Source organism: Piliocolobus tephrosceles, chromosome 6 (assembly GCF_002776525.5).
Source record: "Piliocolobus tephrosceles isolate RC106 chromosome 6, ASM277652v3, whole genome shotgun sequence".
NCBI classification, from domain to species: Eukaryota; Metazoa; Chordata; class Mammalia; order Primates; family Cercopithecidae; genus Piliocolobus; species Piliocolobus tephrosceles.
The window spans coordinates 145,950,936-145,963,459 of NC_045439.1; the positions used below are offsets into that span (position 1 = coordinate 145,950,936).

At 47.4% G+C, this 12,524-nt stretch overlaps 1 protein-coding gene across 3 annotated transcripts in view; it reads right to left on the reverse strand.

Moving 5' to 3' along the window:
• Nucleotides 1–1,547: 1,547 nt before the first annotated feature.
• The window catches only part of INO80 (INO80 complex ATPase subunit), a 140,153-nt gene continuing 129,176 nt past the window's right edge, over nt 1,548–12,524 (reverse strand). For 2 of the 3 annotated variants that reach the window (XM_023198368.3, XM_023198366.2), the window contains 7 exons: nt 11,156–11,314; nt 10,414–10,516; nt 8,680–8,768; nt 7,193–7,348; nt 6,758–6,917; nt 5,553–5,768; nt 1,548–3,138 (listed from right to left, as the gene is read on the reverse strand). In XM_023198368.3, the coding sequence (XP_023054136.1) occupies nt 2,921–3,138; nt 5,553–5,768; nt 6,758–6,917; nt 7,193–7,348; nt 8,680–8,768; nt 10,414–10,516; nt 11,156–11,314 (1,101 nt within the window). In that variant the 3' untranslated portion in view covers nt 1,548–2,920. The remainder of the gene's footprint in view (nt 3,139–5,552; nt 5,769–6,757; nt 6,918–7,192; nt 7,349–8,679; nt 8,769–10,413; nt 10,517–11,155; nt 11,315–12,524) is intronic. The other variant, XM_023198367.2, reaches the window with a different exon arrangement.

The window sequence follows — 12,524 nt, forward strand, 5'->3', positions numbered from 1 at the left end:
AGCCTGCCTTCTCCTTCCTACTCCACCATCTAAGTGGCCTGAATGTGCACCATGAGGTTGGCTGAACTGGGCACCCATGGTAAACATGCTGCCTCCCCAGTTGCGGGATTTTGCGCCTCTCTGGCAGTCTCAGAGAAGCGTGGGAGAGCAGCCAAACGGTCTCCATGCCCCCTAAGAGGGGCTTAGGAATTCGCTGAGAACGATGACTGATCCAGGAGTCTGGTGGTCACAATCAAAGGACACAGGGCACAGGAAACACTGAGTCCAGGGGTCACTCTCCATGACATGTTGCATCTTGGTGGAGGCCACGCGGGAGAGGGACAGTAGTAAATCTGAGGCCTTCTCTCATACCGAACATGCCCAGCAGAGGTGCTCCTCAGGAGGTGACGGAGAAAATTATGAACAGACAGTTTTAAAATGAAAAAACAAAACAACAACAACAAAAAAAAATGGAGAAAACATATAAAGGATTGAATTTTGGTAGGAATGCTAGGATTTCATTTTCTGTCATCAGGTGAATTAAGTTGGGTAAGAGGAAAAATAAACCAGTATTTCCTGCACAGGGCTTCCTGGCTGGGGTGTGGGCATATAAGCAAAGAGCAGAGATTTTCTGCTTGGCAGGGCTGGAAGGCACCCTAGGGCCTTGTTATTCCAGGGGTAGTCCAAGGACTAGCAGCATGGCCATCACCTGGGATCTGGTCAAGAAACTCGGTCTCAAGGCTCAACCTAGACCTTCAGAAACAGAACTTGCATTTTACAATCTCAAGGTGATTTGTACGCACATTAACACTGGAGAAGCGCTGCCTTAAGGGACGATTCAGGTGTCAAATTACTACTTTTTCTTTTTCTTTTTTTTTTTTTTTTTTGAGACGGAGTCTTGCTCTGTCGCCCAGGCTGGAGTGCAGTGGCCAGATCTCAGCTCACTGCAAGCTCCGCCTCCCAGGTTCACGCCATTCTCCTGCCTCAGCCTCCGGAGTAGCTGGGACTACAGGCGCCCGCCTCGTCGCCCGGCTAGTTTTTTGTATTTTTTAGTAGAGACGGGGTTTCACTGTTATTAGCCAGGATGGTCTCGATCTCCTGACCTCGTGATCCGCCCATCTCGGCCTCCCAAAGTGCTGGGATTACAGGCTTGAGCCACCGCGCCCGGCTCTTTCATGATTCTTAAGAGTACAGCTAACTTTGAGAACACTGTCACTATTAAGATGACCACTATGTAGCTCTACTTGATGGCGCCCAGGCCAAGCCGCCCACACCTCAGTCCTGGGGTCTAGGTCCTGAGTCATAAAGAGCCCACCATGGAGACAAGGGTCCTGACCACTGCATGTCAGACACTTGGTCAAGCCTCCTTTCTGATGGCCAGAGGCAAATTCATAAGCCCAATCAGTTCTGCTACTGAGGAAACACCCACGGTCCACTCCTTGTCCCACCAACCCCCGTCCTTTCTGATCACAGGCGAGGGCTCTGCTTTCCCTGTATCCTGTCACATCCACCAAGGGCTCTAGTTTGCTTCTGAGGAGAGGCAGCTGCAAAGACCACAGACACCAAAATTTACATAAAATTATCTCACTCCATTTTATTTAAGATTTTTTTTTATCCAGTTAGTAAAAGGAAGATGTGTCTCTCTTTATACATATGTACAAGTTCAGTTATAAAAATAGACAGCACATTCAAAGAGAAAAAAGGCTTGGCATTTTTCTGATTCCCTCTAAATAGCATCTGTACACAGGAGTCTGGGTTTGAGCAGGGGAATCTTAATGATTTAAATTAAATGATTCCCCTACGCCCCCTACTCCAAAAAAAAGTTTTAAAAATCAATCTATCTAAACTCAATTCCGCGATTTTCAGGTGTGCAAATTAGAGGCTTGCCCGCCCGGAGGCACCTGCTCCACCAGGGACATCAGGCAGGGCAGGCATAAACACCTCCCATGCAAACACTGCCCGCCCCTCTGTCTCAGCCGGAGGGCAGCAAGCTCAGGCTGGCCGGGCTGGGGCTGCGAGGGCCGGTGCCGAGCCTGCCCCCTCCCTCCGCCCTCTCCACCGCATTCCTGCTGTCCCTTCCTCTCTCAGTGCAATATAGACAGTGCATACAGCCAAGCAGGGGGCTGAAGGGGATGAGCAGGGAGACTGTGCATTCAGGACAGGCAAAGGGGAGTCTGAGAGAGGGGCAGTGAGGCTGTCCTGCTGATTGAGGTGGCTCCTGGTCTCTTTACTGGCTTCTGTGAGTCCCCTGGGTGGAAGGTGCTACTGTTGCTGGTGGGGTCTGAAGGTTCTCTTGGTGTGAACCATGCAGGACAGGGGAGGAACTGCTGGGAACACAACTGCCCGTGGATGCTTCCTCTAGCCTGTCATGCTTAGCAGCCTCCACCATCTCTTGCAGTCACTGCTCTCTTTAATGATGACACTCTGGCAAATGGGGTTCAGAGACCTGGGGAGCTGCCTGAAGACTGTGGACAACAGGTACACAATCTCCTCCCTTACTAGCCTACGAGAAATCACAATTGTAAGAGAAATCTCCACCATGGAAGGCTCTTCACAGCACCTGCGGAGACTTTCCAAGGGACGTGTCAGAGCCGAAGAGTGGAATGGGGATGGAAACTGTGTGCCTGAGCATCTAAAGGGGGTCTATGTCAGGCTTGCCCCGTGAGAGGTTTAAGACTTCACTATGCAGTTCACTTGAGATGCAGTGGAGCTGATCCCTGCCCTGTGCCTGCCTTCTATAGGCACCCCAGATGCTCCTGATGAGACAAAGAACAGATGATAAAAGTGCTCACACCATCCACCTGCCTGTTCTTCCCTTGCTGGACACTTCCACTTCTGACTCAGGATGGAAGATGCTGCATGGGGCAAGCCATCCAAAGACCACTGGCAGATCAGGACTCTAGCCCTGGTTTGGCTGAAGGAAGCTGGAGGGCCCAGATGGTTACCGTCCTCCAGAGGGGTTGGTGCCTTTGCCCTGTTTCCGGACCAGAGAGTCTGGGGCTAGGCTGCTGGTCACGTGGAAGTTCTTGGGAGTCCCAGGAACATTATTTCCCTTGCTCAAAGGGGAACTCAAAGGAGAGGAGGCGCTTGAAGGTCCAAAGTCAGCAAGGCCAGCAGGTCGAACAAGGGATGTCTGCAGAGGACTGCTGGCGGAGATTCCTGTGGGGAGAGAGACAAGAACGTAAGCACCAGTCCCACGTGAGCTTCCTTGGAGCCTGTGGCCTTGGTTACGAGTCTGAGCTGGAGAAGTGGTGGCAATTCCTCCCTGCAACTCCTTGCTAACTTCTTCTTGCATGTTTGCTTGCTCTTCCTGCCAGCTGCCTTTTCGGTAAGAGGGATAGATTTGTTAAGAGAAAATGACACTACCCAACCCTCTCCATACTACTTCATCCACAGATGGTAAAATGTTCATCATGACACTCGGGATAGAGCACACATTTTACAATCTCAAACACCAAGGTTACAGGGTGAGAGCTGTAACTTACTAGGCACAAACAGGTTTTTCTTTTCTTCTTTCTTGGGACACCACGTATGATAAGACGTTTCCTTCTCAATTTCATGCTCCTGCTACTCTCCAGTAAGTCGGGCCAGAGGGTACAAAGCTGCCCACTCTCTATCCTGTGTCTATACTCATACAGTTCTCCTTGCGCTGGCAATGGCCACCCCTGCTCTCCAAGGCCTGTGTCACTTTAAGCGCACAGCTCAAATCCCCCATCTCCAGTGATGACTCCCTGGGTAACAGTGAACTTCCCTTTTCCTATATGAGCCAAATCCACTTATCTGTGATAAGACACTGTCTAATATGATTCCTCAATTGTTTCATATGTACTGGTTTTACTTTCCAAAAAAGAATTCTAAGTGCTTCATGGGCAGACATCTCTCTCTCCTCATTCACAGTGGAACTGCAGGCACTGTCTGAACCACTCCTTTCCCTTGATTTCCATTTCCAGTTGCCAAGCACTGTTGGTTTTTCTTGTGCTGCTCTACCCTCTCTATCTCGCTTACTCTTCCTGCCCTCTGCTCTGTGCAGGTTCTGAGGAGAAACCCTATGAACATATGCAATGCCCCAGCCATGGGTGAGACCCTGCCACGGGAGGCTTGACTACTGGCACGATTGTTGTTTTCCAAGGATGTGGTAAGTTGGCAAGGGTTAAGAAACACTGGGCGAGGCTATTATACTTCATATTTCCTCTATCATACTTCGTATTTCCTGGAAGAACCAATAAATGAAAGCTGAGATTCCTGCAGTAGGAGAAAAGGCAAGTAAACTAACAATTACTGAGCAATTACTACACTCCAAGCACTTTCTATACAAGTATGCCTTTACTTGCTACAACAATCCTATGAGCTAATACTAAGCCCATGTATTGAATGGGAAGAAAGGTCTGTAAGTGGCTCTCTTTCTCACCACACTCAAATGTCCTATACTTTATAGCTACAATCATCCTTCACATATCACGGTCACAACAGCCACTTTTTTTCTCAAACTGTCTGCAGCCCCTTGTCACACATCTGCTAAGCTCCTGCCTAGCACGCCCCACCATGTATTTCCAAACTTGACTCCCACTGCTCCTCTTCAGTGGAACCTAACCTGCTCAGTGAACCCCAATATGCCTTAGCCACTGCCAGCTCTCTGTCACCAGTCCAAATCCTTCATTCTTCTCTTCCCTTTTGAATACAGACAGGCAACTTATCAGCAGGTCCATGGTTCCCTCTCCTGACCTACAACCACCATGGCTGCTTTCCTCTTTTCATTCATCTGTATTTGACCGTGGATTGTTATTAAGCATAGTGCATGCATGGCTTCCCCTTCTCATTGCTATTATACACTCAGAAGCAAGGTCCATGTGGAATACTCCTTTTTACATTTTTTTTTTTTTTTGAGAGAGTCTTGCTCTGTCACCCAAGTTGGAGTGCAGTGACGTGATCTTGGCTCACTGCAACCTCCGCCTCCAGGGTTCAGTCAATTCTCATGCCTCAGCCTCCCAAGTAGCTGGAACTACAGGCCACCACACCCAGCTAATTTTTTGTGTTTTTTTGGTAGAGACAGGGTTTCATCATGTTGGCCAGGCTGGTCTCGAACTTCTGGCTTCAAGTGATCTGCCTGTCTCAGTCTCTCAAAGCGTTGGGATTACAGGCATGAGCCACTGTGCACGGCCCATGTGGTATACGCCTATGCACACAGCAGGTGCCTCGTATCTAGGTGATAAATCACATGGCTGCATGAATGCTAACTATGCTAATTTGGATTACTAAAATGTGGATCTCAGAAATAAAAGCCTAGGAAGAAAACAAATCAGTTCCCCAAAGCAAGAAAAATTCAGAATGTTTAAAGTAGTACAGTCCGCAATTCAGTTCTCTCTTTCTACAGCTACTTCCAATCCAAAGGCAGCCCTGTACCATCAGAAGGGCAAGGGGTGAGTCGACAGTGCTTATTACAAAGAAGCAGAACCCCAGTTGGGGCTCTAGGAAGGAGGCTCCCGGCCTGGGGGTTTCCTACATGTTCTACCTGACAGAATTTCTAGACTGTCTCTGACCAGAACAAAGTCTGCAGCCACCCTGGGCTTCTGTACCTTTAGACACATTGTACCCGTATGCAGCATAGGCAGCCGCAGAGGCCGCTGCAGCCCCAGCTTTGGCTCCTGCCATTGCAGCAGCGCTGCCTGCCGTGGACTTTCGGCTCCGGCCCTTCCCTGCTCCTTTGGCTGTGCTTCCTGAACCTTTGGGGCGGCCTCGGCTTCGGGCTGAGTGACCACGTCCTGCAGCTGGCATTTCCTGAATGGAAATTCCTGTGGGAACAAATGGGCCAAAAGGGGAAAAAAAAAAAAGTGAATCTCTCCAAGATGTTAACATAATCTTCTCCTGACAGGGAAAGCGGGCTCTTGGGGTGTTTGTTTTAGGACCCATGAGGAGGTCTATATCTCCACTTAATAATGCCTAGATCAGAGTCACACAGAATACTAAGAATTCTAAACAATGAAAACATCCTAACTCCTCAAGCTGCTTTTCATGCTGAAGAGTAGTTACATTACTCCTGAGTTTCCTCTTTAAATTTGTCCATTACAAAGGGAAGTGACTTGCTACCTGGGACTCATCTGCCTTGGAGAGTCAAATTTTACCCTCGAGTTCTGAACCCAGAGCTCCCCAAGAAACGGCAGCAACACTGGGCCCCACACAACAAAGTGAGGAAAGGCCCAGAAAAGCTAACATTAATTAAAAATTGGCAAAAATAATGGTGAATCTGAAAGACAGGGATGACTAAAAAACAAACAAGTTTTAAATCTTTCTTTTTTTTTTTTGAGACAGAGTCTCGCTCTGTCGCCCGGGCTGGAGTGCAGTGGCCGGATCTCGGCTCACTGCAAGCTCTGCCTCCCGGGCTCCCGCCATTCTCCTGCCTCAGCCTCCCAAGTAGCTGGGACTACAGGCGCCGCCACCTCGCCCGGCTAGTGTTTTTGTATTTTTTTTTTTTTTTTAGTAGAGATGGGGTTTCACCGGGTTAGCCAGGATGGTCTCGATCTCCTGACCTCATGATCCGCCCGTCTCGGCCTCCCAAAGTGCTGGGATTACAGGCTTGAGCCACCGCGCCCGGCCCAAGTTTTAAATCCTTATAAAGTTCTTATTTTGCTTTCCCTAAACCTTTTGTTTCTTCATTTTACTTCATAAAGCTATTGAAAGAATAAAAATACCATTATCTTAGAAGGAATCAGGACCTTACCCACAACCAAACCAGTGCTGGGCAATGGACCAGGCCCAAGCTGTACAAGACAGCAGCAATTACCATTCACGGTGTCTGAGACGGAGCCTGTTATGGATGCAGGAGAGTTGGTAGCTCGAGACTGAGGGGCTGAGGAGGCTGGGTCATCCACAATGACCAGCATGTCACTGCTGCTCTCGTCCAGAGGAATGGAGCCAGTGTGCAGCTCACTGCTGATGGAGATCTAGAAAAGGAAGGGTTAAGATCATTACTACTCCCTGTGCTCACTGCCCACGGCCTTGCACCCAGCTAGGAACATGCTTCACAGCTAAGGCTGCTTTGGCTTCTGAGAAACCAACCTATCCTCCTTTGTTTTTCTCCTTACAGAACTCATGTGCAACCTACTTCAACAAGGCTGGAGAACTCCAGGAGAAGCAAAGACTGCCCAGCCGTGTGTCCCTGCTACACGGTCAGGACACTCCTTACTGCTGTGATGCAGGCATCTAAAAGGAGCCTCACCTCACTGAAAGGGCTTGGCATGGCTGAGTCCACGCTAATGAAGGAGTCATCTCCGTCAGCAGAGAGGTTGGAGTTATCAGCCGAGGGAACAAATGGGATCACCAGGTTCACACCCTCTTTTCTCCTTTTCCCATCCAATTCATCTTCCTTTTTCTTCTGGGAACCACAGATAAATATGGAAAACGTGTGAGGATGCACCCCAAAAGAAAAGCAGGATTTGGGATGAAAAGGGTAACAGAGCTTTTCTTCTTTAGTTTATAAACTTCTCAATCAGCATAGTTTTAAGGAAGAAAAACTGCATAAGGAAGAAGGGATGGCTTTAATAGGAGTCTATGTGTATTTCAGTCGAGTACTGTGGCACATGCCTATAATTCCAACTACTTAGGAGGCTGAAGTGGGAGGATTGCTTGAGCCCAGAAATTGGACCCCGGCTCAAAAGAAAAAAAAAAAAGCTTATGAATATCTGCCACAATAATAGAGTTTAAAGTTGGGGCAGTTACACTGAACCAGAGCCACACCAACCCTGATCCTTATGGCGTGAAGAGCCTCACCAGCCGCTGGCACATCCAGCACTTACTGGGGCTGACTGAATGTAGTCCCACAAAAGAGAGGGCCAATGTTTCAATATATTTTCTATATATCTTTTTCTTTTTTTTTTTTTCTTCCAAACGGAGTCTCGCTCTGTTGTCCAGGCTGGAGTGCAGTGGCGCGATCTCAGCTCACAGCAAGCTCCGCCTCCTGGGTTCACACCATTCTCCTGCCTCAGCCTCCCGAGTAGCTGGGACTACAGGCGCCCGCCATCTCGCCCGGCTAATTTTTTGTATTTTTTAGTAGAGACGGGGTTTCACTGTGTTCGCCAGGATGGTCTCGATCTTCTGACCTCGTGATCCGCCCGTCTCGGCCTCCCAAGGTGCTGGGATTACAGGCTTGAGCCACCGCGCCTGGCCTCTGTTTTTCTTTTTAAGAAAAATTTTTAAGACAGTTCAAATCCTTGGTGTGAACTGGAGAATAAGAGATGAACGGACATTTCTTATTCTTGTTTCTTATTTCTTATTTCTAAGCCGGGTGTTTATTTTTCTAGTGACAGATGACACTGAGTGGTACACAAGCAGAATTCTGGTAGGTTATGGATCTCATGACCTCTTAGGCCCTTTCTAAGATTCTACGGAGCCTAATAATATAAGTAAGTAATGCCGATCTTAGTCACATTTTAGCCTTACACGCTTTGTAATAGCCCTGACAAATGGTTTCCATAATTAAACTGTGACCACCACTGTAAGTGTAAGTTTGTGTGGGGAGTACAGATCTACCAAGGCCACATATCTCCTGAGCAAAACATGAGTCAGCCCAGAAATGTGGCTGATCATACACAAGCTGAAGCTGGATACCAACCAGTAACCAAGATGAGAAGCTATGTACCCCAAAGCCTTTTTGGTAAGTACCCCAGGCCCCGTTAGCCCCTATCCACCATTCCAGGCTGGAGATACCTTCTCTGCATACTTTTCCCGCTTCCGCTTGCGCTCTTTCACTCGGTTGGTTTCCTCCTGTTGCCGTTTCTCTTCCTGCCGCAGCCTCACTATCAAGAAGATAAATGAAGACCTGATGAAGTACCTGTGGTAATCATAATCCTCACTTTCTTAAAATTAAGGTGGCCATATCCCCTGATGTTTATTTTCCAAGGTATCACTTCTATCTGTTTAAGGCAGATAACCAGTGGTTTTCTAACTTGGATTCTCAACTTTGGGTTTAAGTCACACTCTATGTAAGTATTATGGACTGGCTCAGTGTGGTGACTCACGTCTGTAATCCTAGCACTTTGGGAGGCTGGGGCGGGGGCGGGGTGACTGCTCAAGCCCAGTTTGAGACCAGCCTGGCCAACATGGTAAAACCCCGTCTCTATAAAAATACAAAAATTAGCCAGGCACAGTGGTATGTGTGTGGGTCCCAGCTACCCCAGAGGCTGAGTCGGGAGGATTGCCTGAGCCCAGGAAGGGGAGGTTGTGGTGAGCCACGATTGTGCCACTGTACTCCGGCCTGGGCAACACACGAAACTCTGTCTCAAAAAAAAAAAATTATAGGCCTTTCCTCACATTATTCTTTTTCCCTTTTTCATTTCAGCCTTTTAATATCTCTGCTTTGCACAGATTGAGCATAGCTGTAGAGTTCTGAAAGGTTTCAGAAGGTGCTGGCAAATGTGAACTTATTTTCTGCTGTAATGCTGTGGGAGGCTTCAAAGTCTCACAGGATTAATCTGAAACCCAATGCTCTCAAAAGTCAGAAAACACATGGGAGGAGGGTTTGTATGGTTAGAGCTGCGTGCTTCTCCAACTTTTCCATAAAAACATTTTTCTGGGCAGAAGAGCAAATTCATTACTGCTAAGAAGTCAGGTGCCTTTCTTGTGCAAGCTACATTATTTGAAGCCACATTTACCTTTAAAATACACACAAATTTTGCCCTCTACTCCACAACGCATTCTTTTTTTTTCGAGATGGAATCTTGCTCTTGTTGCCCAGGCTGGAGTGCAATGGCACAATCTTGGCTCACTGCAACCTCCGCCTCCCAGCTTCAAGAGATTCTCCTGCCTCAGCCTTCCGAGTAGCTGGGATTACAGGTGCCCACCACCACGCCTGGTTAATGTTTGTATTTTTAGTAGAGACAGGGTTTCACCAGGTTGGCCAGGCTAGTCTTGGAACTCCTGACCTCATGATCCACCCGCCTTGGCCTCCCAAAGTGCTGGGATTACAGGTGTGAGCCACCTTGCTGTTTTTTTTTTTTTTTTAAGGTGGAGTTTTGCTCTTGTTGCCCAGGCTGGACTGCAATGGCACGATCTTGGCTCACTGCAACCTCCGCCTCCTGGGTTCAAGTAATTCTCCTGCCTTGGCCTCCCAAAGTGCTGGGATTATAGGCGCCCGCCACCATGCCCAACTAATTTTTTGAATTTTTAGTAGAGGCAGGATTTCACAACGTTGGCCAGGCTGGTCTCAAACTCCTGACCTCAGGTGATCTGCCCATCTTGGCCTCCCAAAGTGCTGGGATTATAGGCATGAGCCACCATGCCTGGCCCAGAACACAATCTTGTTTGGGTTTTTATATAAAATACGAGCACAAAAATATTTTCTCTAAATATAGCCTTTGGCTTTGCCTACCCTTGGCACACAGCCAAGTACCTCTTCCATTTTCAGATACGTAAGAGGAGTGTCTAGAGGTTTAGAGTACATACGTTTCTTCTCCAACTCTTCGTCGTCTAGAAGAAGACTAACCACCTCTTTGGGTTTCAAGGTATCTGGTTTGAAGTTCCCACCTGAAATCACCATCCGCTGAATCTACACCAAAGCAGATCAAAATGTCACCTCTAGGCATCCATTCCATTATGGCAAATATCCAGAAAAAGATACACATCGTTCTCAACCCACTCCTCGGGTGAGGCCTCTGGTTTCCTATTTCTTCTTTTCCCCCTTTTCATTTCAGTTCATCTGATTGGCTCATCCAGATTATTTGTCTGACAGAAGGAAAATGATAACTTCTTTGCTTGGAACTGCTAACTAGAAAATCTAACAGTACTGAATCAGGATGGAAAAAAACAAAAAATAATAATTTCTTTGGAAACTAACAAATTTGGCATACAATTCAGAGGCAGGTAAGTTGAGAGTATTAGGATAAACTCAAAAATGTCAATCCTTCTTCCTCTGAATGCGAGAGGCCATTACTGGTGTCAGTCTCCACATGAACAACAGCTGGATCCAGGCTACGGAAACCATTCTGGGGGAAAGGGAATGAGGCATGGCCAGGGAAGTCAGGATTGCTATTGCATGGGACGTGATTTTATTTTCTGTTCAGAAGAAATTGTAGTTTCATCAGGACCAATAAAAGGCAATAGAGTTTTAAATAGTCTCAATCCAGTTGATGTGGTCAGACTTTCTGTTTGCTCCATCAGAGCAGGAATTTCTTTCCCCTGTGCTTACCTCACTCTTCTCCTTGGCTCTTTGCAGAATGCGTTCTTCAATGGTGCCTTTACAGATGAGCCGGTACACGGTAACCTGCTTTGTCTGCCCCAAGCGGTGGGCCCTGTCCATGGCCTGCTGGTCCACAGTGGGGTTCCAGTCGCTATCATAGAAAATCACCTGCATAGAATATAGCAAAAACTGAAGCACTTAGGGAAGGACCAGAAATTCTGAGAGCAACCCAGCCAACTGTCTGTTTGCAATAGTCTTGTGTCAGTAGGGTCTGATTCCTTTCTATGAACTGAGCTAAGATACATCTTCTTAGAAGATACAAAGCCATTCCTTCACATGCCCTGAGCAAAAGACACATGCTCCTGTTTTATTTTTTTCAGTTTTCACTTAAAAAGAGAGAGTAGCAATAATATTAATGGTTAAAATGTAGTGCTTAGTACATTAATAACATTAACAGTTAACACTTATAGTGCATTGTTCTAAGTGCATTAACTCATTTAAATCCCAGAATTATCACTGTTATGTGTGCTGAGAAAAAAAAAAAATACGATAATCATCATGATTTAAATACTGTTAAGACTCACACATTTTGTAGTTTAGGAGAATGAGGCACAAATGAGCTAGACCATTTATCCAAGATCACATTGCCTAAGTAAGCATCACTGCTCCCAACTATTCACAAGACTGAAGTGGGAGGACTGCTTGAGCCTGGGAGGCAGAGGTTGAGGTGAGCCGAGATTGCACCACTGCACTCCAGCCTGGGTGACAGAGCAATACCCCGTCTCAAAAACAAAACAGGTCAGGGGTGGTGGTTCACACCTGTAATCCCAGCACTTTGGGAAGCCAAGGTAGGTGGATCACCTGAGGTAATGAGTTAGAGACCAGCCTGGCCAACATGGTGAAACCCTGTCTCTACTAAAAATACAAAAACTAACCAGGCACGGTGGCTCACACCTGTAATCCCATCACTTTGGGAGGCCAAGGCAGGTGGATTACTTGAGGCCAGGAGTTTGAGACTAGCCTGGCTAACATGGTGAAACCCCGTCTCTATTAAAAATACAAAAATTGGGCCGGGCGCGGTGGCTCAAGCCTGTAATCCCAGTACTTTGGGAGGCCGAGACGGGCGGATCACGAGGTCAGGAGATCGAGACCATCCTGGCTAACACAGTGAAACCCCGTCTCTACTTAAAAAAAAAAAAAATACAAAAAACTAGCCGGGCGAGGTGGCAGGCGCCTGTAGTCCCAGCTACTCGGGAGGCTGAGGCAGGAGAATGGCGTGAACCTGGGAGGTGGAGCTTGCAGTGAGCTGAGATCCGGCCACTGCACTCCAGCCTGGGCGACAGAGCCAGACTCCGTCTCAAAAAAAAAAAAAAAAAAA